General features: G+C 53.2%; 1 protein-coding gene across 1 annotated transcript; it reads left to right on the plus strand.

Annotated features, from left to right (window-relative positions):
- Positions 1-529: 529 nt before the first annotated feature.
- ZNF71 (zinc finger protein 71) lies at positions 530-20376 on the plus strand. The gene is made up of 4 exons (XM_045987592.1): positions 530-607; positions 5230-5296; positions 11802-11928; positions 17962-20376. Exons 2-4 carry the CDS (start codon positions 5264-5266, stop codon positions 19413-19415), a joined length of 1614 nt encoding a protein of 537 aa, XP_045843548.1. The 5' UTR covers positions 530-607; positions 5230-5263; the 3' UTR covers positions 19416-20376.
- The last annotated feature ends 5641 nt before the right edge of the window (positions 20377-26017 follow it).

Here is a 26017-nt window from a genome sequence, read left to right on the forward strand (position 1 = left end):
CCTTTTTCTCCCCTCACCTCTCCTCCCCTTCTCACATCTTCCTCCCTCCTCCAGGTTCCTCCTCCTCCCATCTCTTCCCTTCTCCTTCCTCCCTCCCCCTGCGGGTCCCCTCCCCCTCTCCCTCCTTCCTAGGTCTCCCCTCTCTCCCCTTCCCCTCCCAGGCCCTTCTCCTTTGTCTCCCGTCCTCCTCCCTCTCCCCTCCACTTCTCCTTCTCTTCCTCCTCCCTTTCCCTCCCCTTCCCTCCACCCGCCAGCCTGTAGGTAGCGGTGCGGCTGGGACCTCCAGGAGACGAGAGGGAACGATCGGGTCTCGGCTTCGCTCGGCTCTGCCCGGCCGGACGCCCGAATGGAGGCGGCGGCGCGCGGGCCTCTGGGTAGCGTAGTCCGTCCTACGGCGCAGGCGCAGTGCGGCCGGGTGGGCCCTGCGGGCGCGGGTCTTTGTCCTGGCAGAGCCGCTAGGGTGAGTTCGGCTGCGGACGGGGCGGGGCGGGGCGGGGCGAGGCGGGGCGGGGCGGGGCGGGAGGAGAGGGGGGAGGGGCGGGGTCTCCTACCCCGGTTCTCCCGCGCGGACCGACCCTTGCCAGGCGGAGGGGGCGTGCGGGCCCAGGTGAGGGCGTGCGACCTACGGGCGCGGAGGGGCGGAGGAGGGTTTGCGGGCTGTGGAGACGCGGCTCGGGTCGGAAAGAAGGCGCCTCTGTGTGCCCGACCCCTTGTGCGCGGGCCGTGCGGTCGTGCCCGTGTGGAGTCAGTGTGGGGCGGGGCGGCGTCCTGCGCGCCCGCCGGCCTCGGCGTCTCCGGGCGCGCCCCTGAGCCCGGGGCCGGCCTGCCCACGTACGTGCGCGCGTCTGCCCAGTAGAGTGGCCGGAGTGTGTGTGTGGGAGGACGCCGCCCCGGGGCGCAGCTGTGCGGGTCCCGGCCTCTGGTTCCTGTGTCTGCGTGTGGGGTGTGTCCCTCCGAGGACCACCTGTCCCCCTGTGTCCGTCTGTGCCTGTCGCTGGGTGCGAGTGCGTCCGGGTGTGCCCTCGCCGTCGCGCGTGGGGAGGGCCGGCTATGGCTGCGCACGTAGGCCCAGCCTGGGGCCCCCGCAGACTTGTGGGGCCCATAGAAGGCTCTGGAGGGGACGCAGCCCGCGGGTCGGGGAGTGTGGGCGGCGGCAAGTGGGGCCAAGGGGGCCTTCTCGAGGAGTCGTGCCCGGTACCCCATGCTGTCCAGAGGTGTATTTGTTCAGAGAAGGTGTATTGGGCACTGAGTGCTGCTCCGGGCACTTTCCGGGACTACCTCTTTTCGAGGCCTTCCAGGAGCTCTGAGGTTGCAGCCCTGACCACCCCCATTTTACAGATGGGGAAACTGCGCTCAGAGGCCAAGTCACCCAGCTAAGAGACTAAGAAGACCTGGGCATCTGGGGTCCAGAGCCCCCATGCTTAGCCACCAGACAAATGGGAAATTCTTTATTCCTTTCAACTCGTTGGAGACAAAGTTCCAGGATTTTCCCCCCATGGGGTTCTCCCCTAGAAACAATGAAAGGAAGGAAATAGCAGAAACCTCAGAGGAAGAGGAGGAAGGAGGGAGCCACTGGCTTTGCAACAGCACAGCTCTCAGACCACACTCTGTCCAACAGTCACCAGCCCTGTGCACGTGTCACCTTACAGGGCCACTCTGAATTCATGGGCTCCTTCCTCAAAATAAATTTGTTATTAAAATTACAGGTTGCGATTCCACTGCTGTAAGGACTTATATAATCTGGGTTGGGTTACATTCATCTTTTTTGATATTAGGGGCCCTCGGCTCACTGTACCTCATGGGTAAGTTGGCTCTGGTTCTGTTTGTGTCCAGCCAAAGAGCCGGTGTTGTTGACCTCACAGTGCAAGGATAGGAGGCAGAGTCTGCCAGTCGGAAAGAATACCTTTTTGAAAAGTTGAATATTTTTTCAAACATTACAACAGTGATATGAAATTACTGCATCCAGCGAAACAAAGAATATGAAGGAAAACAATGAATAACACCTCCTTCTCCTTCCTACTTTGTCCCCTCAAGGCACCCCCTGGTGTCCGTCATTCCATGGTCTTCCCCAGGCTCAGAAATGCTGCAGAGAAGCAACCCCTGTCCCCCACATGCTGGTTTGTCTTTACGCGGAGAGCTGAAAGTCAGGTGTAAAACTCTCATCTAACTTGTGTTTCTCACTCAGTGATGTTACGGATGTGAGTAGATGCAGAACTACTCCTCCTTTGTAGAGAAGACCTGATCCTTCATAATATGGCCTCTCCCTTACTGATGGGTACTTTTTATTTTATTTCTGGACTTTTTGTTGGTTGGTTGGCCTTTTGCCTCTAGGAATAGTTCTGCTGTAAACATGGCTTTTTTGTGCTATAACCTTTTACACAGAGCTTTTATTGCTGTGGGCAGAGTCTCAGACAGGGCTGCTGGGTTATGGGGTTCGTATGTTGCCAGCTGGCTTTCTGTAAAGGTGAGAGACTCCCATTCCTTCCGTTGTGTGGAGAAGGCCCATTTCTTTGTATCTTTGCCAGCTCTAGAAGTTTGCTTACCTGTTCTTTCCCTCTGTGTTCAGGTGCCTCTTGTGTGCCACACATTGTCCTGGGTGCCGTGATCATCTCTGCTTCCTGATGAGTTGCCTTCTGGCGGAGGGAGGACAGACAAGGAACTTGAGAACAATACTTTATTTTATTTTTTTAAAGATTTTATTTTTGTGACAGAGAGATCACAAGTAGGCAGAGAGGCAGGCAGAGAGAGGAAAGCAGGTTCCCCGCTGAGCAGAGAGCCCTGCGTGACATGGGCCTCTATCCCAGGACCCTGAGATCATGACCTGAGCCGGAGGCAGAGGCTTAACCCTCTGAGAGAACGACTCTTTTTTTTTTTTTTAAAGATTTTATTTATTTATTTGACAGAGAGAGATCACAAGTAGGCAGAGAGGCAAGCAGAGAGAGTGAGAGGGAAGCAGGCTCCCCGCCGAGCAGAGAGCCCGATGCGGGACTCGATCCCAGGACCCCGAGATCATGACCTGAGCCGAAGGCAGTGGCCTAAACCACTGAGCCACCCAGGCGCCCCGAGAACGACTCTTTGAAAAGACAGTTGCTGATTACCCTGTGTGCTGCAGGAAGATGGCGGAAGGGGTGGGGGTGTTGCCACTTGAGCTCAGGGGCTTGGGGATGGGGACTTACTTCTCCAAGGAGGTGACGCTTAAGCCGACCGTGAGAAGGCGCTAGCGGTGGGAAGAGCATCCCTGAAGACGGAGCAGCAGATGCGAAGGCCAGTGTGCCTGGGGCCAAGTGTTGGAGAGGAGAGCGGACTGGGAGGTTGATGGCCAGCAGGCGCAGACCTTAAGGGCCACGTGGGCAGCCGGGAAGCCTGGGTGATTTCTAATACCGCTGGAGGCCACAGGAGGGTTTTTGGCTGAAGGATGCTTTTACTGAGGGCTCGCTGCAGGCCAGACGTGGTTCTTTGGAACCTGTGGACAGGAAGTGGTAAGAGACCCGAGCCCACGCCTTTGCAGTGGATACTGGGCTCCTTGGCCTCACACTATTGGCAGTCTTTGCTGTGGGGCCGCCTTGTGTCTTGCGCTGTGGACATGGCGTACTCGGCGGTACTGAGCAGCGTCGCTTGGTCTCCACCCACCAAATGCCCAGAGCAGCACGCTCCCGCAAGTTATGGCACGTACAGAATGTCTCCAGACATTGCCAAATGTCTCCCGGGGCCAAAATCACCCTCTGGCCAAGAACTAGTGTTCTAAAGACTTCTGCCAACCTGTCCTTATGTGGGAGTTAAAATCGCAACTTTCTACTTATAAAAGTGGGGGGCCCTTTGGGCTCAAAAGACCCTTCTTTGTCTTCATGGTTCTTACACTTTAAGAAACTCATTTGGAAATCAGTAATTCTTGTTCCCCATCCCAGCGGGTTTGCGGCACCAGGTCTAGCCAGGGACCTAGGGATGTGTATTCTGAATAATAATAATAAGCATTGCTGGTGATTTCTGGCGTTTTGAGAAATGGCACAGTAGCTGAAGGGCTTTTGTGTAGGAGAGGACTGCATTTTTACAAGTGATCCTGAGGGAGGTTTGGGGAGGCATGTTTTGGCTTAATAGCAGAAGGAAAATTTGTTTCCAGTCGGAGGTATTGGTGACTCAGGTAGTGAGCTCCTCGTCACAGGAGGCATGCAAGTCCTGGCAGGTCACCGTGGAGCCAGGACTGAACTAGCATGTCCTAAACTAAGAATTTGTGCTAACCTATGCCACCTATCTAGTGTTTTACTTTGCTTTTATTTAAATTGTCTCACTGGTTTTTAAATTTATTTGTTATATCAATTTAGTTTATTTTTTTTAAGATTTTATTTATTTTAGAGAGAGAGAGCACACAATCACAAGTGGCAGAGGAAGAGGGAGAGGGTGGGAGTGTCTTAAGCCGACTCCATGCTGAGTGTGGAGCCCTTCAGGGGCTTGATCCCAGAACCCTGGAGATCACGACCTGAGCCAAACCAAGAGTTAGACACTCTATCGACTTCGCCACTTAGGTGCCCCTAAATCAACTTAGTTTAAAAGGGTATTCTTTGTGACTGCCGTAAATGGGAGCAGGGCTTTGCCATAAGAAAGGAGACACTTCAGAACAACGCTGACTGCATCCTACTCTTTGGAACATCCTTGACCAACAGTAGTAATAATAGCTGCTGTGTGTTGAGTTTGTGCTCCAGGTTCCTTCTGTGTATGTTAGCTGAACCCCACAGAGACCCCCAGGAGACGTGGGGAATCGCCTGCAGTGGTGGGGAGTGGCGCCTCAGCCCAGCACTCAGACCTGGGGAGGGGGCCTGAGCAGGTTGGCTGGGAGAAGGCAGAGGGTCCCGTTGCTCCCAGCAGCCGTGGGAAGGGGTGTGGGGGTGTGAGGTGTCGGGGGTGCTTCCGAGAGGCAGCGAGCACCTAAAACTGGACATCCTCAGCTCACCTCCATTCCCAGCTGTGTCATCTTGGGCCAGTGGCTTATCCCTTGGACCTTAGTTTTCTCATCTGTGAAATGGGATGGGTAGAAGTAGGACTTTGTGGGCCATTGAGAGGATTAAAGGAGAGATGTCTGCCCATGGCCTTGCACAGAGCTTAATGTTTGTTATTAACGTGTGTGTGTGTGTGTGTCCCTCCTTGCCTGTCTCCTGGTGGGTATGTGTCTGTCTGTCCTGTCTGCCAGGCCTGGTTTCTCACTGTGTCCTCTCTCTCTCTCTCTCCTAACCACAGTTCGCCCATTCCTGTCACCCTGGGCACTGGAGGGATGGCCACCCAGCTGCTGACTGATGAGGCCCTGGTAAGTCTTGTCACCCTCTCACACTCCATTCCAGAGGCTCAAGCTCAAAAGGCAAGATTCCTGGCCGGGATGACCCTGTGGCCCCTAACCCCCCTCTGGGGCTCACGTGCTCAGCACAGTCTGCAGGGGCCTCTGTCTGCCCTGCGGGGGGTGGGTTGCGTGCAGGGGTGCTGCCCTCCTCTGTTCTGCCCTCTCCGGGCCCAGCAGCCCCTTGCCTGCCCCTGACACTGGCTTCAGTCAGCCTAGAGGGGCAGGGCAGCTTGGGAGGATCTGGCTCCATCCTCGGGGCTTTCAGGAGACAAAGGGGCCCCTGGGAAGTGGCAGTTAAACAGACCACATCAAGTGTGAAAAAGGCCCCTGCAGAGGGACCTGGGCAGCACAGCGGACCAGACTCGTGAATGTTGCTTACGGACACCCACACACGTGGTGAAAGTCCAAAACACAGGCTGGAACGGGCCTGCACACTTAGGACAGTGGTTACCTCTGGAAAGAGAGGACGCCGCCCTGGGGTAGGCAGCTGGGCTCTCGCTGGTAGGCTTATGCTTTAGTGGGTGGTATGTGTATGGTTGCTTGTTGTATTTTTCTCTAAATTTCCTTCTGTGCCAGAAATATTTCATAATAAAAAAATAATGTGGATATTCCTAGAAAACTGGGAAGACCCAGTAAACTGTAAGTAAGATAATATAATTCACTCATAGTCCCTTTCCCCATAGATAAGCTGTATGGATATTTGGGTATTCATTTATTTTCTTCCTTCTCTGATTATTATTTTAAAAAATTGACCAAGTGTTGGTTCTGCCATTTTTAAAAAATTTTATTTATTTATTTGACAGAGAGAGAGATCACAAGTAGGCAGAGGCAGGCAGAGGGGGGAAGCAGGCTCCCTGCCGAGCAGAGAGCCCAATGCGGGGCTCGATCCCAGGACCCTAAGACCATGACCTGAGCCGAAGGCAGAGGCCTTAACCCACTGAGCCACCCAGGTGCCCCAGTTCTATCATTTTATTTTATTTTAAAGATTTTTTTGGGGCACGGGTGGCTCAGTGGGTTAAAGCCTCTGCCTTCAGCTCAGGTCATGATCCCAGGGTCCTGGGATCGAGCCTCGCATCGGGCTCTCTGCTCGGCAGGGAGCCTGCTTCTTCTCTCTCTCTGCCTGCCTCTCTGCCTAGTTGTGATTTCTCTCTGTCAAATAAATAAAATATTTTAAAAAAAAGATTTTTTATTTAACAGAGAGAGAAAGAGAGACAGTGAAAGAGGGAACACAAGCAAGGGGAGTGGGAGAGGGAGAAGCAGGCTTCCCGCTGAGCAGGGAGCCTGATTCGGGCTGACCCAGGACCCTGGGATCATGACCTGAGCCGAAGGCAGACGCTTAACAACTGAGCCACCCAGGCGCCCCTACCATTTTAATATTGAGACTTTTTTCCCCATTCAACTTTAATTAATAAGGATTTCTCTTACTTTGAAACTTCATAAGCTTTACAAACATCACTAGTTTGACTTTTTAAAAAAATAACTTATTTATTTATTTTATTTTTTATTTTTTGACAGTGAGAGAGAGATCACAAGTAGGCAGAGAGAGAGGAAGGGAAACTGGCTCCCCAGTGAGCAGAGAGCCCCATGCGGGGCTCAATCCCAGGACCCGGAGACCACCCCCGGGCTGAAGGCAGAGGCTTTAATCCATTGAGCCACCCATGCGCCCCTAAAAAATAATTTTTTCGATGCTATAAATAGCCTATCATGAAAGAAAATTCCTGGCAGGTAAGGAAATACACGATCATTTTAAAGAGCTTAGAAAAATCCAGAAGAACACAGCAAAGAGAATCGGAGTGACCTGTGATCTTATAGCAGGAGATAACCACTGTTCGGTGTTCGTGCGTCTTTCTTTCCCTGGATACATGCTTTGCAAAAACAAGAATTACCCTGGCTAAGCAGTTTTTATATCCTGTTGTTGTTGTTGTTGAATATTTCATCCTAAGCATTTCTCCATGTAGTTAAAATCTCCCCATAACATCCATTTTAATGGCTACATAAAAATTTCACCTAAGGACTGTAGCTGGTTTCCTTCGTGGTTCTTTCATGGGACATTTATTTGTTTCCTGTTATTCATGGTTATGAACAGTATCAGGAGGGACCTGACTGGTGCATAAGTCTCTCCGTGCGTTTCATATGATTTCTTAGGTGTGCTTCCCTGAGGAGGAATCCTGGGTTGGATGTTTCTGAAGCCTTCCATGAGGCTCTTAGCACTTTCCCGACAGGTGGTGGCGGTGTGTGTTCCCGCCAGGCTGGAGGGAGGTTTGCGTGGATTGTTATCAGAATTTTTTCTGCACTTGGCATATAAATGACACACAGTGTTGACCTTGAGCGTGATGGGTGACAAACGGTGTCACGCTATCTCTTTCTGAGTAGCGTTGTCTGTGCTATTGGTAAGGGTTTATTTTCAGCAAATGTTTGTTAGCCATTTCTGCAGGTGGTTAGATTATCTGTCTACAGGATTCTCAGTATTTTGGAAATTTTAAGCGCAAGCTGGCACGCGTGCACATGTGTGTGTGTGTGTATGTGTGTAAGTAGGTGTGGCAACTATTCTTCCCAGGCTTGCTCTTTGTTTCTTCTTTTATTCTGTATTTTTAAAATACAAAAGCATTTCAGATTTTTATTTATTTATGTTTTTAAATATTTTATTTATTTATTTGACAGAGAGAGATGTTGGGGTCCGTTATCAAAGGAGCGAGACTGAGACAAAGTGAAAGTTATGCAAAAACTTTATTCTATGCCAAGCATTAGAAGTCAGACTGACCGGCCAGGGCCGCCTCCGAAGAGAGCGACCCCGTCCCGATCTCACAGGCTGGTTTTATAGGGCATAACCACAGACCCAAGGTACGTGGCTTCTGTTGTTAAGGCGTTTACTCCTGGAACCGATACCAGGAACTACTGGGGCGTTTATTCCCGGAATGAAGTCGGTGGATATAAACAACAATATGGCTACCTATGCAATATGGAGTCGCTCTGGTTAAGCAGGCCCTAATAGTTCAACAGGTTTTAACATTAAATCGGCCCTAACAAGAGGCACAGAGAGAGAGGGAACACAAGCAGGGGCAGTGGGAGAGGGAGAAGCAGGCCTCCCGCTGAACAGGGACCCCCCCCCCCCGATGTGGGGCTCGATCCCAGGATGCTGGGATCATGACCTGAGCTGAAGGCAGAGGCTTAACCCACTGAGCCACCCAGGCTCCACATTTCAGATTTTTAAAACCAAATCTGCCTCTCCTTCTGTGGTGTCATCCTTTGTCTTTAAAGTTCTCTGTGTTCACAGGTGACACGTGACATGTATTTTCTTCCCTTTTTCCATTTATCATTTAGGTGATAACCATGAACTTCTGAATCTTTTGTGTATCTACCTGAACTTTCTTTAATTTGCTGTATGAACGTATCAATTCCGTTGTCTGTGACTGTCGGTTTGTCATGTCGTTTATGTAACCCCTTTCTTGGGACGCACCCCGCCTGCCACAACAGGTGCAGTTCATTGTTCATGGTCTGATCGCAGGGCTGTGCGACGGCCGCCCCAGACAGTTGCAGAATATCCTCACCCGCAGACCGGGAATGTGTGTCCGGTAGCACTTGCTGCCCTTTGTCCCGTTAACCCCTGATCTACTTCCTGTCTCTGCAAGTTTTCATACTCAGGACGTTTCATGGAGTGGAACCGCAGGCTGCGTGCTTGCTTGTGTCTGCGTTCAGCGCGGTGCCGGTGAGGCCCCCTGTGCGGTCGCCGGTGCGAGTGCTTCCTCCGTGGCGCGGGAGAGCACGCTCACTCACTCACTTTCTGGTCATTGTTAACAGTGCTGCAGTGGACATGGCAAGTTTTTTGTGTGAACCCGTGTCCTTGCTTCTCTCGGGCGCACACCCAGGAGTGGGATTGCTGGCTCCCACGATGACTGCTTAACCGTTGAAGCAGCTGTCGGCCTCTTCCAGAGCAGCTGACCCAAGCTGTCTCCGCTTGTAACTTGTCTGTGCTGGTTGTCTCGATTTGTTCTTTTCCCTGCATTATTTAGGAGGACTCAGAGGGCTCAGGTGCATTTGGGGTTAAGCTTCACTTCCCCGGGAGGTCTCCCTGACCACCTGCTCTCTGCCCTCCCAGCAAGCTTTGCGGTAAGGCGTGGGCTCCAAGACTTCCACGACCGGCCATGTGGTTCTGGGGCACTTTTGTGCACCCCCAGCCCAGGCTTGATGTGTGGGACCTGCTCAGCAAATAGTTGACTCATTGAGTGAGCTGAGATGGAACGTGTTTAGGGAAGACTTTCTGAAGGAATTAGTATATTAAAAAAATCAAAATAAAATTTGAAAGGGGGCAGGAGGAAACTTGAAGTGATGGATGAGTTTACGGCCTTGACCGTGGTGCCGACCACGTGAGTGTGTGTTTCCAGACTTAGCAGTTGTACTAATTAACGTTCATGGCTTTTTGTATGGCACCCAGGCCTCAACAAAGTGCGTTTTTTTAAAAGAAGGAATTATTAGCAGGACTGGTCAAAGGATGTATTAGGTCAGAGAATTAAATAATAATATCCTATAGCAATAATTGTTATTAATAATAAAAAGTACATATAAGATACATATGAAATAGCAAAATTAATCAGCTGATGATAGCAAAAGCTGGTGTCTGTCAAGCACTTACTCCAGCCGTACCAGGCACGGGGCGGGAAGCGCACATCTTTACCTCACTTAACACGCAGAACAACCATGGGGGGGAATTGTTGTTATGAGGCCCATTGAACAAATGAGGCTCAGAAAGGTTGAGAGAGTAGCCCAAGGAAACACAGCCTAAGAGGGACAGAGACAGGATTGCACTGCAGCCTACCAGCCTCCCAAGTCCAATCCCTTAATCACTGCTGCACGCTGCTTCTGCATCGGGGGATGGTGGCCCCTGCGATGGGGAGGCCAGTGTGAGCCCAGGGCACTGGGCAGGCACTGGGGACAGTGAGAGAACTGGCCAGCAGATGAGGTCTCCTCCCAGGGAGGAAGGGCCGTGGTTCAGGGCCCGGGGTAGGGGTGGCGCTCAGCACACTGGAGGGAACCAAGGACCTGTGGGAGGCAGTGACACTAGCTGATGGTTGTTGAGCACCTACTGTATGGATGTGCTGTTCTGAGCAGCAGACCGGAGTACCCTAATTTGCATGCCCTCCTTCTCACTGATCCATTTACTCACTCAGGAGCTGTTTGCTGAGCGCCAGCCGGATGCCAGGCATTCTAGGAAGCCTGGGGATCTCGTGGTGAGCAGGACGGAGGCACTGGCTTGCTAATGCTGCCATGACAGGCTGGGGGACTCACAGCGGAGATCTGTCTTCTCACAGTCCTGGAGGATGAAGTCCCCACGGTCAGGGTGTCGGCAGGGCCATGCTTCCTCTGAAGGCCTTAGAGAAGGAGCCGCTCCAGGCCTCCCTTTGAGCTTCTGTTAGTTCTGGGCTCATGGCAGCACGATGCCTGTCTTCCCGTGGCTTTCTCCCTGCCCGCGTGTCTGTGTCTAAATCTCTCTTTTAGAAAGACATCAGTCCTGTCGGATTAAGGGCTCACCCTAGTCCAGTATGGTTTCATCTTGACTCATTACATCTGCCATGTCCTTATTTCCAAGTAACGTCCATCCTGGGGTGCTGGGGGTTCAGACTTCCACACAGAACTTGGGGGTGGACGTAATTCAACCTACGACAGGCGCTTCGGATAGGACCTGGCCCACAGCAAGTGCATAAGTGGTAGGTCTTGTCTCATGGTTGTTGACGTCACCACCATCATTATTATCTCCCATGCTGCGGAATATTCATTTTACCCACGGGGTTTATAGCATCTGCCGGGAAGGCACCGAGGCTTCCACCCCAGGAACTCCCCACCGTTCCCCATGGCCTCACCTGCCTTTTACACCTCAGACCCCTGTGGCCTCCCCAGCCACTCATTGTCCCTCAGATGGCGTTCGGCGTCAGCTTTCTGAAGTCTTCCTGGATGCGCCCTAGAGCTGCCATTGCTTGGGCACCTGGAGGACTTCTCGGTGGTGGTGTTCAGACCGCTGGTCGATCACGTGTGTGTTCGTGTGCCTGGTTCATGAGGAGCTCGTTCTTGAACTTTCTCTGTGTCTGCTTCCCAGCCCCTATCTCAGTGACTGCAGTTCTGCAGGGCTCCGGACGGTGTGTGGAACTACTGGATTCCATCTGCCCTTACTGGGCAACTAATGCACACATCCATTCGCAGGGTCGTGGTCATTACCCCTTTGATTCCTGCTCTGTTTCTAAAGTGTGTGATGTTATGCTCTAATCAGTCTTACGTTTGTTTTATTTCTATGTCAGAGGACCATCCCGATAGAGGTAGGCACCAAGAACACTGAGTGGTTGGTCCCTTCAGGACTCCACACTGTGTTGAAATCACTCCAGATACACCCCGTGCCTCCCCTAAATCCTCTTGGCTTTTCTGGCCATTTCTCTAGACCTCCATGAGCAGGGCCCTGCGGTGAGTGGTTGTGGGTTTCCTCTTACAGGAATCAGTGACGTTCAGGGATGTGACAGTGGACTTCACCCAGGAGGAGTGGCAGCAGCTGGAGCCTGCCCAGAAGGACCTGTACAGAGATGTGATGCTGGAGAACTACAGGAACCTGGTCTCTCTGGGTAAGGGGGCAGCTTCGCTGAATTACTCACCATCAGCCTGTCACTTGAGAACTACAAAGAAATAAGAAAAAGAATGGACAGATTTGACTCTGTAGAAAGTTTAAAGATAAAAATAAAGTTGACAGGTAACGAAGTGGGGGAATAATATTTACCACATGTATAATAGTCAAAGGATTATAATTATATCAAGAGCTCCTAGGAATAAACAAGAAAGAAATGAGAACCAGAATGATAGAAAGGTAGACCAAACATATGAGCTGGCAGTTCATAAATGTTGAAATACACAAAATTATACTTTATAAAAGATTTTTAAACCTTACCAGTAGTCAAAAGAAATACAAATCAAGTTAAAGAAATACCGTTTTTGCCCATGAAGAATGATAATAGCATCATAAGGGTGCAGGGAAAAGGACTTTCCTGTTTTTGGAGTATAAAGTTGGGATGGCAGTTTTGGAGGATTGTTTGACGTTATCAACCAAAATTTGAATGGTGGCATTTTTAGGGATCTGTCCTTTAGATATCTCTCTGTGAGTATGCAGACTTTTGCCTAGGAAGGAGAGGAGAAATGACCTCAATGCCCACCCATACGAGACCGACTAAACACATCAAATCGTATCAGTGTGACAGAGACCAGTTAGCTCATCAAAGACAAACACTGTGTATAGATGCTGACACAGGAAGATGTCCCTTAAACCACTGACTTCCAGAACGAGAATATGTTCCCATTTCTCTCACAGCTTTCGTGGAAGTATAATTGACTTACGATTAACTGCACATATTTTAAGGCGAACATTCTGTGCTCGCTTCGGCAGCACATATACTAAAGTGAACATTCTGATGCATTTCAACATCTGTATACGCTTGGGGGGAGTCCATCACCATGATCCAGATAATGAACACATCCGTTACCCCTTTGTAATATCGCCGTGTGCCTCCCACACCCACCCTCTGGTCCCCGGGCGGCCACTTTACGTGTGAGTGCCCGATGGCACTGTGGTTTAATTTGCATATCCTGAAATTTTGGATATAAACACTCATGCAGTGTAGCATGTTCTCTCTCTCTCTCGGTCTGCTTTCTTTCACTTGGCTTAATTATTTTGACAGACAACCCATGTTGTCTCTATCAGTAGTTCACTTCTCTTCATTGCTGAGTAATATTCTGCTTCACGAATAGACCACGATTCGTTCATCCGTTCAGTTGTTGGTAGACATGTGGGTTGTCTCCAGTTCTGAGCCGCCACAGATAGAGCCGCTGTGAACCTGTGTGTACAGCGTTCATGGGGGACCTGTGCTTTCCTTTCTCTTGAGCAAACACTGGGGAATAGAATGGTTCAATCACGTGGTGGGTGTATATTACCCCTTCAGGAAATTGCCAGACGTTTTTCAAAAGCAGCGGTGCCATTTTCCATTTCTGCCCACAGAGCCCGGGACTTCCAGGTGCTCCGTGTGCTTGTTGAAGGTTCGTGTGTGCCGTCTTGGTCATTTTAGCCGTTCTCAGGGGTATGCGTTGTTGTTGTTGTTGTGCTTTTGGTGTCCTGTCTGAGAGACCATTGCCTGATCCAAGGGCACTAAGATTCACTCTAGTCTTTTCTCCTAAGACTTTTGTAATTTTGGCTCTTCATTTAGGTCTTCAGTCCATTTTGAGTTAATTTTCATGAATTGTGCAGGAAAGGGGTCTAATGTCACTCTTGTATGTGGGTATCCAAGTGCCCCAGCACTCATTGCTGAAGAGCAGAAGCTTTTAATTTCATGTAGCCCAATTTATCAGTCATTTTTCTCCGGGATCATGCTTTTGATGTCCTCTCTAAGAAATCTTTGCTTATCTCAAGGCCACAAAGGTTTTCTTCTTTAAGTTGTGCAGTTTTATGTTTTATGTTTTATTCTGTGATCCTTTAATTTTGTAATGTTGCAAAGTGCTAATTGAAGCTTATTTTTTTTTCATCAGATGAATATCTAGTTGTCCCACCACTGTTTCTTGAAAAGGCTGTACTTTTCCACTGGAAATTCCACTGAATTTTCTCCACGGAATTGCTTTTGCACATCTGTCAAAAATCAGTCGTCCGTGTGTGTGTGGGGGGGGGGGTCTAATTCTGGGCTCTGTTCTATCTCCTCCGTCTATGTCTGTCACGACACCAACACCGTGTCATTTGATCTTCTCTCGGTTTCTGCCTTTATGACCTGCGCTCAGTCTAGACAGCTTGCAGTCCTCACGACCCTCTGAGTGTCCTGGCCAGTGCCCATGAATTATGTGGTACAGGTTTTGTGGCTGGCTGCTGTGAGAAGTCGCTGTTCCCAGCCTTCATCGGCTCTGGGTACATTTTCAAATCCTTTTGGGTGTTTTTTCCCAAGCTTGGGTAGTTTCCATGTCCGCGTGTTCTGATCAGGAATCTGATGCTTGCAGATCTCCAGAACACTCTCTCTGCTCACGCTGTCTCTTGAGCTTTGCCTCAATGTCCACCCTCCTCCCGCTAAAGCCCCACACCGCAGCCTGTAGCCTTTCTCCTGCGGAAGCTGGGTGGTCGTAGGGCCTCCCTCTCTGACCCTGCCTCTCAGGTCACGTTGCCCTTTCTTGGCTGATGTCCAGTGTCTTACAGCCTTCGTTTTACATATTTTGTTTTCCCCCTTCCCCATGGCTTTAGGCTGTAGGCTGAAGGGAAATCTTATCCCTGTTACTCAGTCTGGGCCAGAAGCCCCATTTGAGGGGGGCAGGGAATGGGCATTTGTGTGTGTGTACAGGTTTGTCGTATGTACTTTTTAAAAAAAGTGTGCACTGGGGAGAAAGTTTATTTTTTAGGGGGTAGAGAAAGTTCTAAAAATACGACCCAAATGGTTAACACAGGTGAGATTGCAGGAGACTTCTGTTTGGTTATTTTTTGATGTTTGATTTTTAATGACAAGGGTGAATTACTTGGTGATCAGACACAGTCATAGAATTGTCGAATATGGGAAAAGAAAGTATGAGAGATAAGAAATCTAGTTCCACAAAAACGTCCCTACTTAGATCCAAAGGAGTGAAGAGCATCTGGCACATTAGTGGCTTTTTGCCCAAGTGACCTCTGCAGACGCTGTCCTGTTAGCGGTTCCCTCAGCTGCGGCAAGAAAGCCCACGTCCACGCCCGCCACGGGCCGCACGTTGACCGGCCGCTGCTGTTTGCCAGGCCTGTTGGCGAAGCGCCGTGGGGCCGGTCGGTTTAACTGGGCTGCTGTCATGCTGTCTCTTCACGCTTTTCAGAGCTGAGAGCCGAGTGTTTGCTTTTCTGCAGATGACCTCTCCAGATGGGTTTTAATCCACAAAAAGGAGGCTGCCTCCTTTCCCCTGCCCTCTTGGATTGTGGGGTGTGTGGCATCCTGCTTCTCGAGGGCATTTGCTCCAAAGGACTTCCAACGGTTTCCCAGCTGAGACTGTGCCTGCTTTGACCTCTGCAGCCACGGCCTATGGATACCCCAGCGCGTCTCAGACCCCACCGCCCCTCCCGATTCACCGTCCCCTTCCTGTCCCCACCCCACAGTCTTCATGTCCCGTGCTGCCACCTGCCCTAACGGCTGAGCATCTGGCACACCCCAGGGGAACTAAGCTGCGATCATTCCCCTACCTTAAGTATTTCCCACATTTTTCCCTCTGGGATAGGAAAGCACCTCACAGCAAAATCAGTGACTCCTCAGGGTGCATGGCTCAGGGATCAGACCACTTGAGTCCCAGCTCTGCCTCGAATGTGCTGTGCCCTTGAGTTTGTGACGCTTCCCAGACCCTCAGTTCCCTCATCTGTAAAATGGGCACACTCAGGAGTACCTAACTCGCTTGTGGTTGTCAGGGCCATGTGGGATGATCCGTGCAGGTGGCTTCGTGCCATCGTGCACAGGCACGATGCAGGTGCCCAGTGAATGTTCATCTGATGGCTTCTGTGTGCCAGGCAGTGCTGCAGGAGCTGGGCCCCGACAAGGTCTGTGCCCTCCTGGAGCTCACTGTCCACAGGGAGGCTGGCAATAGATCCAGGCAAGGGCAAGCAGGAGGGGTGTTCCTTTCCACTGTAGGATGACAGGGAAGGCCTCCCTGTGGCGGAAGTTAGCTGGGGGCTGAAGGATATGCACCGTTGGGAAGGTGGGGTGGGGTGGTGGCAGGTGCAAAGGCCCGGAGGCAGGAAGAACTTGGCATGGACAGCTTTGCTGGGAATAAAAGGGGAACCACAGGGCAAGTGTGACTGACAGCAAGTGAGCTGGGATGGATGGCGGGAGATAGGAGGGGGTGGGGCTGGCTCTGTCCTGAGGACCCTGTAGGCCAGGGGAAGGTGTGCCTTTGATTCTGGACACTCAGCATGCCAAGAAGACACTGGAGGGTTTCATCGGACTCTTAAGAACATCCTCTAGCTGCTGAGCAGGAAGTGGTTGGACGGGTGAGGGCGGTGGGGGTGGTGAATCTTGCTGCATTTCGGCCAGAAAGTCCGGGCGGCTAACTCGGTCCGTGGCAGGGGTGAGAGGCGAGATTTGGTCTAGTCCAAGCTATTGTGCCCGTCCAGTGGCTCCTGCTCCCCATCTGGATGGCAGGAGGAAAGGGGTGAATCAAGGCTGACTGCTATGTCCTTTTTTTTTTTTTTAATTTTTTAAAATGGTAAAACAGACCTGAATTTCAGCATTTGAACCATTTCGGGTGTGCAGCTCCGTGGTGGTGAGTTCGCTCACACTGCTCAGCCGCTGCCCCCCTCCGTTCACAGAACTCTTTCGTCTTGCAAAACTGAAATTCTGTCCCCATTAACGTTCTCTCCGCACCCCATGCCCCAGCCCCTGGCACCATGGTCTGCTTTCTGCGTCCGTGAGTGTGATGACTCCAGGGACCTCACCGGACTGGGGACGTGGGTATGGAGCCTTCCGTGTCTGATCGATGGTGCTAAGGCTTTTGGGTGAGGCTCTCTTTTTCTTGTTGATTTTGAAGGGGCTGGGGTTCCCCCACCGCAGGTTCTAAAGGAGATGTGCTAGGCTTGCAGTATCCAAGAGGGACACCAAGTAGGCTTTGGCGTACTTGTCAGCAGGGCCAGAGGAGGTCTGGGTGGGGCGCTGCTCTGGGAGGCGTCAGCCACAGAAGATCCTGCAGTCCACACTCCCCCGGCCTGGCCCAGCCTGACTTAGGAGGGGTCTGGGACGCCAGTGCTTGCGGGCTGGGTCGGGGTTTCGATGGGGCAGCAGGAACGGCTTTGTTTCACCCCTGTTCTGGTTGCCTTGTCGGAAGGTGGGCTCCCCGTGGCGTTATCTTTGTATTTTTTTATGAGATTTTTGTGTTAGATTTTGCGGTTTTTAAATGTTGTGAATGAAGCCATTAGATCCACGATACAGAATCAGGAGCTGGGGAGACTGGAAACAGATTTAGGAATGAATAGGATACACGCAGGGGGGATTGGAGCCGCAGCATGGCCCGGGACTAGCAGGCAGGGACAGATGTGCCGCGGCAGGAGGGTCTGGAAACAGTGCCAGGGGACACCCGCTGCTCTGGGAGTGGGCGGCGGCGGAGGGGCGAGGGGGCACTGAGGGTACAGGGAAGGCTGGAGCTGGCTGCCGCGGGGGACGTGGAGGGTAGCCAGCACGTGCCACGCAGATGCCCGCTGGCATCTTACCGTTTCCAGTAGGAGTGCTTGGGGGAGCCTGAGTGGTGGGGACAGTCAGGACGGAGCCCGGACGCAGGGAGCCCAGTGCAGTGCCTCAGGGCTCGGGTCTGCAGGAGCCCGTGGTCTGCTCCATCCAAGCCGGCCTGCCTCCGGTTGCTTCTCCTCAGATGTCTCTCTTGGAGTGCCCGGCTGCTGGACGTCCTTGTCATCGCTTTTCCAAAGGGACCCTTCTTGTTTGCTCTGCTCTGTTGCTTCTGCTTCTTTAAACCACCTTTGTCACCAGCTCATTGCCTCCCCTCCGATCAGCAGGGTGTCCTGCATCTGCGTCCAAGCCCCGCTGTGTCTCTGACTTCGCGTGCTCGTCCGTCCAGCTTTGGAGGTCCCCTCCTCCCAGCATTGTTAACCCCGTGCGTTTCCTCTTCTTTTTCCCCTCCCTCAGACTTGGAGACTAGACCGGAAATGAAGGAGTCGGGGCCACAGGAGGACAGTGCGGAAGACACACCGCCCGCTGGGGTGGTCGCGGAGGGACCCCCGAGACTGGCCTCTGACGGAGTGTGGATGCAGGGCGAGCGGGTGGAGAGGCAGCCGGGAGGCACAGGGACCTGTCAGCAGCGGCCGGAGCTTTCCCCGGGACTGCTCCCCACCAGCCGGGAGTTTCAGGTCTTCACCCCGCAGAGTGCCGGGCCGGTCCTGCCACATTCGGAGGGTCCGAGGGAAGAGGGGACCCGGGCACTGGCCACGCCCGGGAAGACCTTCTCCGGGGACCTGGCCATCAGCCCGCCGGCCCGACCAGACATGGACAGGAGGTCCTACGGCTGCAGCGCGTGCGGCAAGGCCTTCAGCCGGAGCTCGTCGCTGATGAAGCACCAGCGCATCCACACGGGCGAGAAGCCCTTCGAGTGTGACGCGTGTGGGAAGCACTTCATCGAGCGCTCGTCCCTCACCATCCACCAGCGCGTGCACACTGGGGAGAAGCCGTTCACGTGCGGCGACTGCGGCAAGGCCTTCAGCCAGCGCATGAACCTCGTCGTGCACCAGCGCACGCACACTGGCGAGAAGCCCTATGTGTGCGCCGCATGCGGGAAGGCCTTCCGCAAGACATCCTCGCTGGCGCAGCACGAGCGCGTGCACACTGGGGAGAAGCCGTACGCGTGCGGCGACTGCGGCAAGGCCTTCAGCCAGAACATGCACCTCCTCGTGCACCAGCGCACGCACACTGGCGAGAAGCCCTACGTGTGTGACGCGTGTGGCCGTGCTTTCAGCCAGAACATGCACCTGACCGAGCATCGGCGCACACACACGGGCGAGCGGCCGTACGCGTGCAAGGAGTGCGGAAAGGCCTTCAACAAGAGCTCGTCCCTCACGCTGCACCGGCGCCGCCATACGGGCGAGCGGCCGTACGCGTGCGGTGAGTGTGGCAAGGCCTTCAGCCAGAGCTCCTACCTGATCCAGCACCAGCGCTTCCACATCGGCGTGAAGCCCTTTGAGTGCAGCGCGTGCGGCAAGGCCTTCAGCAAGAACTCGGCGCTCACGCAGCACCGGCGCGTGCACACCGGCGAGAAGCCCTACGCCTGCGCCGTCTGCAGCAAGCACTTCACGGGCCGCTCGTCGCTGCTCGTGCACCAGATGGGCCACACAGGCGAGAAGCCATTCGCGTGCGGCGAGTGCGGCAAGGCCTTCAGCCAGAGCGCCTACCTCATCGAGCACCAGCGCATCCACACCGGTGAGAAGCCGTACCGGTGCGGCCAGTGCGGCAAGGCCTTCATCAAGAACTCCTCACTCACGGTGCACCAGCGCATCCACACGGGCGAGAAGCCGTATCAGTGCGGCGAGTGCGGCAAGGCCTTCAGCCGCAACACCAACCTTACGCGCCATCTGAGGATCCACACCTAGGGGGCAGCCTGGTGGGGGGCACCTCATCCCGGGGCTTTCCTTCAGGGGCCTCCAAGTCCCCTCCAGGGCGGGTGGGATCCATCAGACCTGCCGGCAGTGCGACAAGCCGGACAGGGTCGCCCACCGCTGGCACCCTGGCTGAGAGGAGTCGCGCCCCACCCGGGCCTTACGCCTGGGGCCTTGTGGACGGCTCCCTGCCCACTGGGCACCTGCATGCCGACAGCAGAAAGGGTGTCCTTCCGGGTCTGACGCACTGGGGGCCATGGTCAGGGCCGCTGCTGTGGCTGGAAACTCCCAGGAGCTCCAGGAACCCGGCATCAGGGTTCCAGGCCACAGGAATGACATGTAATAGCCGGGACGAGGCATTTAGTGTCTCTGGGGCAACACTCAGTAGGAAAGCAGGAGGGGTAGGGGGGAGGTGGACTCGATAAGTGAACGTGGGGACATTTCTGGACCCTAGATCTGGTCCAGATGTCAGGTCGTCATCCTCCATGAACTCCCTCCTGGGGTGGAGGCCAGAGGGTCCCTCCTTCCATCTGTCCCTGAGCCACCGTGCTCGAGATGCTGGCAAGCTGTCAGTGGGCGGAAAACCTGGTTATCAGAGTCCGCGAATAACAGTAAGCACTTTGGACAGTTTCTCAGTCTGTTAAATTTTTTTTAAATAAAACTTTTAATTAAGAGAGACTGGTGTAATTTTAAACAGTCGTCAGGTGCAAAAGATATAGGCACCAGTGGTCCCGTCGAAATCTGCCTCAGTGCCTGTGGGAGACGGGGAGGGCAGGCGAACACCAGCAGGCCGGATATTCAGGTTTAAAGACTTAGCTTAGAAAGTTTGCATATCTGGGCACACACTCCGTTTTTATAGTGATTTTTGCAGTTAAATTTGAAGGCAGCTCCAAGGGAGTTTCCTAAGGCTCACCTGATGCTTTTTTTTTTTTTTTAAAGATTTTATTTATTTATTTGACAGAGAGAGAGATCACAAGTAGGCAGAGAGGCAGGCAGAGAGAGAGGAGGAAGCAGGCTCCCCGCGAAGCAGAGAGCCTGATGCAGGGCTCGATCCCAGGACCAGGACCCTGAGATCATGACCTGAGCCGAAGGCAGCGGCTTAATCCACTGAGCCACCCAGGCACCCCTCACCTGATGCTTTGTTCACACAGAGATTCCGCCCCCTCCCAGCCCCAGAGTCTCCTTTCTTGGGGCCTTGATGCTGCCCTTTCTATTTTAACATTCGATGCTACTTGTTGCAAATGTCTAGGTGTTTCTTATGTCAATATCCACAAAGAGTAAACAGTTCATTTTAAGAGATCTTTTATATGTGTAAGCACTTTGTGTTGCCAGCAGGAAAAGCAGCTGCTCAAGAGTGCATAAGCAAGGTGGACAGTTTTTCAGATGGTTGTTTGGCAGCCAGGTGGCTATCAGGATAGGCTTGTTCCAGGCGTCAGGAGTGTTGCTCTGGTTCTCTGGCTTTCCCATCCTGTGCTTTCCCCTCATTGCAGGCTGGCTTCCCTCACGGTTTTGTGGTGGTTTCCAGCACATTTTCTCAGTCACGTCCTGGTGGAGACAGACCTCGTGCAGTGACACAAAGGCCCAAAGCTTCATTCTGTGGACTCAGCCACCAACGATTGCCATTACCAGTGAAGCATCCTGTGTGGATGGGTCTAGATCTGGGTATGGGTCTCTCCTTCCTCCCTGAAAGAGTGGCAGTGGCCCAGGGTCTGAGCTGCTGTGTGCCTGCCATGGCTGTGGGGTCATTCCATCCAGATCAGATTCTGGGGGAAGAGGGAGGACACAGAGACGGCAGCCCTGTGGTGTAGTGCCACAGGTGGGGGGTGAATGGGGCTTAGAATTGCTTGGCTGCTCTGGCTTTAATCATCAGAGTGAGGTCTTGCTGCACATGGCACTTCCTTGGGAAATGCTGTCACTGCCTTGGTGACCAGGAGGGCCCTCAGTCCTGCCATCATCATCTGGGCAACGGCAGGGGCAGCTGGGGCCGGGCCAGGGGGCTGGCTAGCCCCCACCCCACCAGGAGCTGGGAGAGGCAGCCTCACGTCTGCTTGTCCCGATGTGGCTGGCATGGCCCTGTCCCCACACATCCCTTCCTGTCATCTGAATGAAGTGTCACCAGGCCACCTGCGTGGGGGTGGTGGGGAAAGAGGAGTCTTGACACTCGGGGTGACTAAAACCCACGGTAGCACGTGTGGAGGCCTTTGTGGTGAGACGTGACAAGCGTGGAAGGTGGCCAGGGAGGATGGGGAGCCTGACCACGTGAGCCTGAGCCAGTTCTGTCCGACTGCGTGTCTGTGTGGTCAGGAAGGGGTACAGGGAATCCTGTCACCTCTCCAGCCCTTCTGGTAGCCGGAGGCCTGGTCTCTGGCGGCTTGTGCCAGCAGCCATTGTCTGCACGCCCCTGTGCTTCTTTCTGTCCCATCACCGGTATCCACCATCTGGGGCATCCTCCCCCTGCTGGGGAGAGGAAGCTGAGTACCTCTCCCTGCTCCACCTTCCGTGCTGGCCAGTGCTCTCCTGGCCAGTGCTCTCCCAGCCCAGTGCTCTTCCGGAACCAGTGCAGGGCAGAGAGCGGAGGGGTGAGGCGAGGAGTGGCACCTCCCATTTCACTCTTTGCCTTCTGTCCCTGAAGGTGGGCTGGGCTGGGGAACCTGAGGCCTGGGAGGACAGGCCCCAGCGGCCCTCATTCTACAGCAGTTCCTGCAGACTGGGCGCGGTTCCTGAAGCCGAGGCTGGGGGTGCAGCACGGAGCAGGGATGAGCCTCCACTGGAGCTTACATTCTCATGCCTCCGCAGCAGTGAGCGGGTGAGAGGCGCTGGGACGGAGCCCGGCCGGAGGAGACCCCGGTGGCGGTGCGGGGAGGAGAGCCAGCTGAGGCATGAGGCTGGTTCAGGCTGGGTAGTCAGCGACACCCGACAGAGACCTGGAGACGCCAGGTGACCTTTAGCCAGGCGGGTGAGATCCCCACCCAAGGGCCTGGAAGCAGGGGTCGGAGGTTCAGCACCCATCCTCACGAGGGGGAGGCAGGAGCACGTTGTCAGGACAGTTAGCCTGTGTGGAGCACTGGGCATGTGCCCAGGACGTGACACAAATGCTGTCCTCACCACGTCATCCAGGGCGCAGGTGAGGAAGCCGAGGCCCAGGGGGGCTCCAGGCTGGAGTGAGATCACACAGCCTGCACGTGAGGGCGCCGGGAGGAACGGAGGCCCGGAAGCCACACTGCCGGGGTTCAAATCCAGGCTCTGCTCTTGCTGTGTGACTCTGGGCAAGTTTCTTAACCTCTCTGAACCTGTTTCCTCATTTGTAAAGTGGGGGTAATAGCAGCCCTCACCTGATGCATTGTCGTGGGGGATAAATGAGGTGATGTGTGTAGCCCGCGGAACGCAGTGCTGTCGACTGAGTGGTTTGTGTCCTCAGGGGGAATGTTTTGTACATGTTTGGTCCTGGCATGGAGCTCCTAAATCTTGCAGTTTCTTGGGTCTTAGTGGTGTCTTTTGTTCTGATGAGGTGGGCCCCTGGAGGGCTGGTCGCCAGAAACACCAAGCCCTGATTAGAAGCCTGGGATTTTGAGCCCTCCCACGCACCCCTTCTCTAGCGAGGGGAGAGGGGCTGGAAATGGAGTTAATGACTGGCCTTGCCTGGGGATGGGGTGGGGGGGGCAGCGTGGGGGGGCAGCTCCTTGGGGACAGAAGCTCCTTGCACTCGGGACTTCCCAGACCTCGCCGTGTGCACCTCCTCCACCAGCCTTGCATCTGCGTCCTGTCAGGTCCTTCATAGGAAACCAGGGACGTAGGACAGACATTCAGGTGTCTGAATTCTGTGAGCCCCTCTGACAAATGAGACCCAAGGATGAGGACTGAGAACCTCCGAGACACAGCCATTCAGGACGGGTGACAGTCTGGAGTTGTGAATGGCCTTGGAAACCGTGCACAGGGGAGCCCCCCACCCGTGGGATTGGACGCTACCTCCAGGCAGACAGCTGAGCTGACGTGTAGGACACCCAGCTGGTGTCAGAGTTCCTGGGGCTAAGGGAGCCCCCACACATCTGGTGCCCAGGAGAAGTGGGGTGTTCTTTTACTCATACTTAATACATATTTATACTTAAATACAAATATAACATCAAACATAATACATATAACATATACATTGTATTATACAGTAATTACTGTATGTTGTATACATTATACATTTTATGTAATATATGTACAATATATGTAAAATAAGATAATTTGGGGTATATATTTAAGATACAATGTTAAAAAAAAGAGCTACCCTACGACCCAGCAATTGCGCTACTAGGGATTTACCCCAAAGATACAAATGCAGTGATTTAAAGGGGCACCTGCACCCGAAAGTTCATAGCAGCAATGTCCACAACAGCCAAACAGTGGAAGGAGCCGAGATGCCCTTCAGCAGATAAATGGGTACAGAAGATGTGGTTCATATACACAATGGAATATTCCTCAGCTATCAGAAAGGATGGATAGCCACCATTTACATCAGCATGGACAGGACTGGAGAGCATTATGCTGAGTGAAGTAAGTCAGGCAGAGAAGGTCAGTGATCATATGGTTTCACTCACATGTGGAGCATAAGAAACAGGGCAGAGGATCATAGGGAAGGGAGGGGAAAACCACATGTGAAATCAGAGAGGGAGACGAACGAGAGAGACTTGACTCTGGGAAACAAACTGAGGGTTGCTGGAGGGGTGGGGGCTTGGGGATGGGGTAACCGGGGGACGGGCATTAAGGAGGCACACGTTGTGATGAGCACTGGGTGTTAAATGGAACTGACGAATGATTGAACTCTACATCTGAAACTAATGATATACTTATATGTTGGCTAATTGAATTTACATATTATAAGATAAAACTTGTTTTTCTGGAGAACCCTGAATGACACAAGGGCCTGCCTTAAACATTGCCTTCCTGATTTCCCTGTTTGAAATTGTAGCTTTCATCCCCTGCTTCATGACCCTGACCCAGACTACAGCCTGCCTTAGTACTGATTTTACTTCTTTGTCATCTGTCTTCTTCACTGGAATGAGGGCAGAACTGTGGTCGGTTTTGCTCACTGTTGTTTCCCCAGGACTTGAAACGGCCCGGTACACAGTAGGCACTCGCTAAATGCTGAATGAGTGAGTCGAGGGTAGCATCGATAAATGCCAGCCGGCTAGGTTGTGAATAAGCAAGCGAGTGTTCCTGAGTGCCAGTCCGTTCCGCTCCAGACCTAACGCAGTTCCTGGAAACCTGGATGTGGCCTGTATCCTGTCGTCCCCCAGGAAGGAACTGGGAAGGCAGGGTGAGCATGTCTGGATTATCTCAGTGGACTGCGGGGCCCGTGGGGGTGGCCACAGTTGTCTGGTACCTGCCTGGGCGCTGAGGGCAGGCCAACAGAGGCTGGCGCGTGAGAGCCAGTAGAGAAGGTTCTCGGGGCATGAGCGCTCTGGATAGGCTGGTTGGCCTTCGAAAAGCTACTTACGGACGAGTTGTTCCCTAGCTTGTTCCTAGATGAGCTAGGAATTAGCTAGCTCTGGGAGGGGCAGTCTCTCTGGCGCCAGCAAGGCCCGGAGAGGGCAAAGTGGCAGAAAAAGAAAGGCATGGTGCCTCCGCCATCGCCCTAGCCAGAGGCAGTCTCCCCCACTCAGCCTCAGCGGGGGTGGCTGGGCAAGGCTCCCCGCGGGCCTCTGGCCAAGCGTGGCCCAACGACGTCCAGCCAGAGGGACGTAGCCCTTCTGCTCTACCTGCATACACACTGCCCTACTGCTGGGGACCTCACCAGAACCTCAGGAACCGCACACGCCTGTCCTAGAATATGAGGAAGGGGTCTCCGGGGTCAGCCACCTCCCCCTCACAGCCCCGATTCCTGGGCTGGGAGTGGTCAGACTGGGGGCCTCAGAGACTGGGGAGAAGGAAGCTGGCCCTGCAGAAGCCCAGAGCGGCGGTGGCGGTGGCGAGCCATCCCAGGAATCTCTTGGAATCTTTGGAATTACAGAACTATCCTTTCTCACATCAGACTAATCACTGCGCCCACCCAACCCCGCGGCGAGCCCCAACGCTGGATGGAATTCCTGTGAACCTGTGAAGCACTCCGAGTGAAGCAGGAGTGTCATCTGGTACAAACCTGACCACAACCTGAATATCTTCGTATTCCATTATTGATAATCATTGTGCTCTACTGTGTCCATGACAAATAGTATTATGTATAAATAATATAAATGATATGATATAAATATAATTGTGCTCTATTTTCAATAATAAAATATTTATTAAGAAATAACTAGTATCTGGCATACTATTAATTATCCCACTTTTCCAGTGGGGAAACAGAGGCTTAGGGGACCAATACTTTGCTTCAGATCAGGGAGCTGAAAAGACAGACTTTTCATGTGCAGTGTTGCTGTTTTCTAAATGGTAATGTTTCCATATTTATTTAAGAAATGCTCTTCGGGCCAGAGCTGGACAGGCCACACCAACTACGTCAAGGGGTAAGAACTGCCCCAGGCCCAGGCCTGTAGCCTGTGCGGTGTGGTTGGGAGCGTGATCAGGGTGGCTGTGGGGTCAGCAAACCCTGGGTTCCGCTGCTGGTCCCCACA

Source organism: Meles meles, chromosome 19 (genome assembly GCF_922984935.1).
Source record: "Meles meles chromosome 19, mMelMel3.1 paternal haplotype, whole genome shotgun sequence".
In the NCBI taxonomy this organism is placed as follows: domain Eukaryota; kingdom Metazoa; phylum Chordata; class Mammalia; order Carnivora; family Mustelidae; genus Meles; species Meles meles.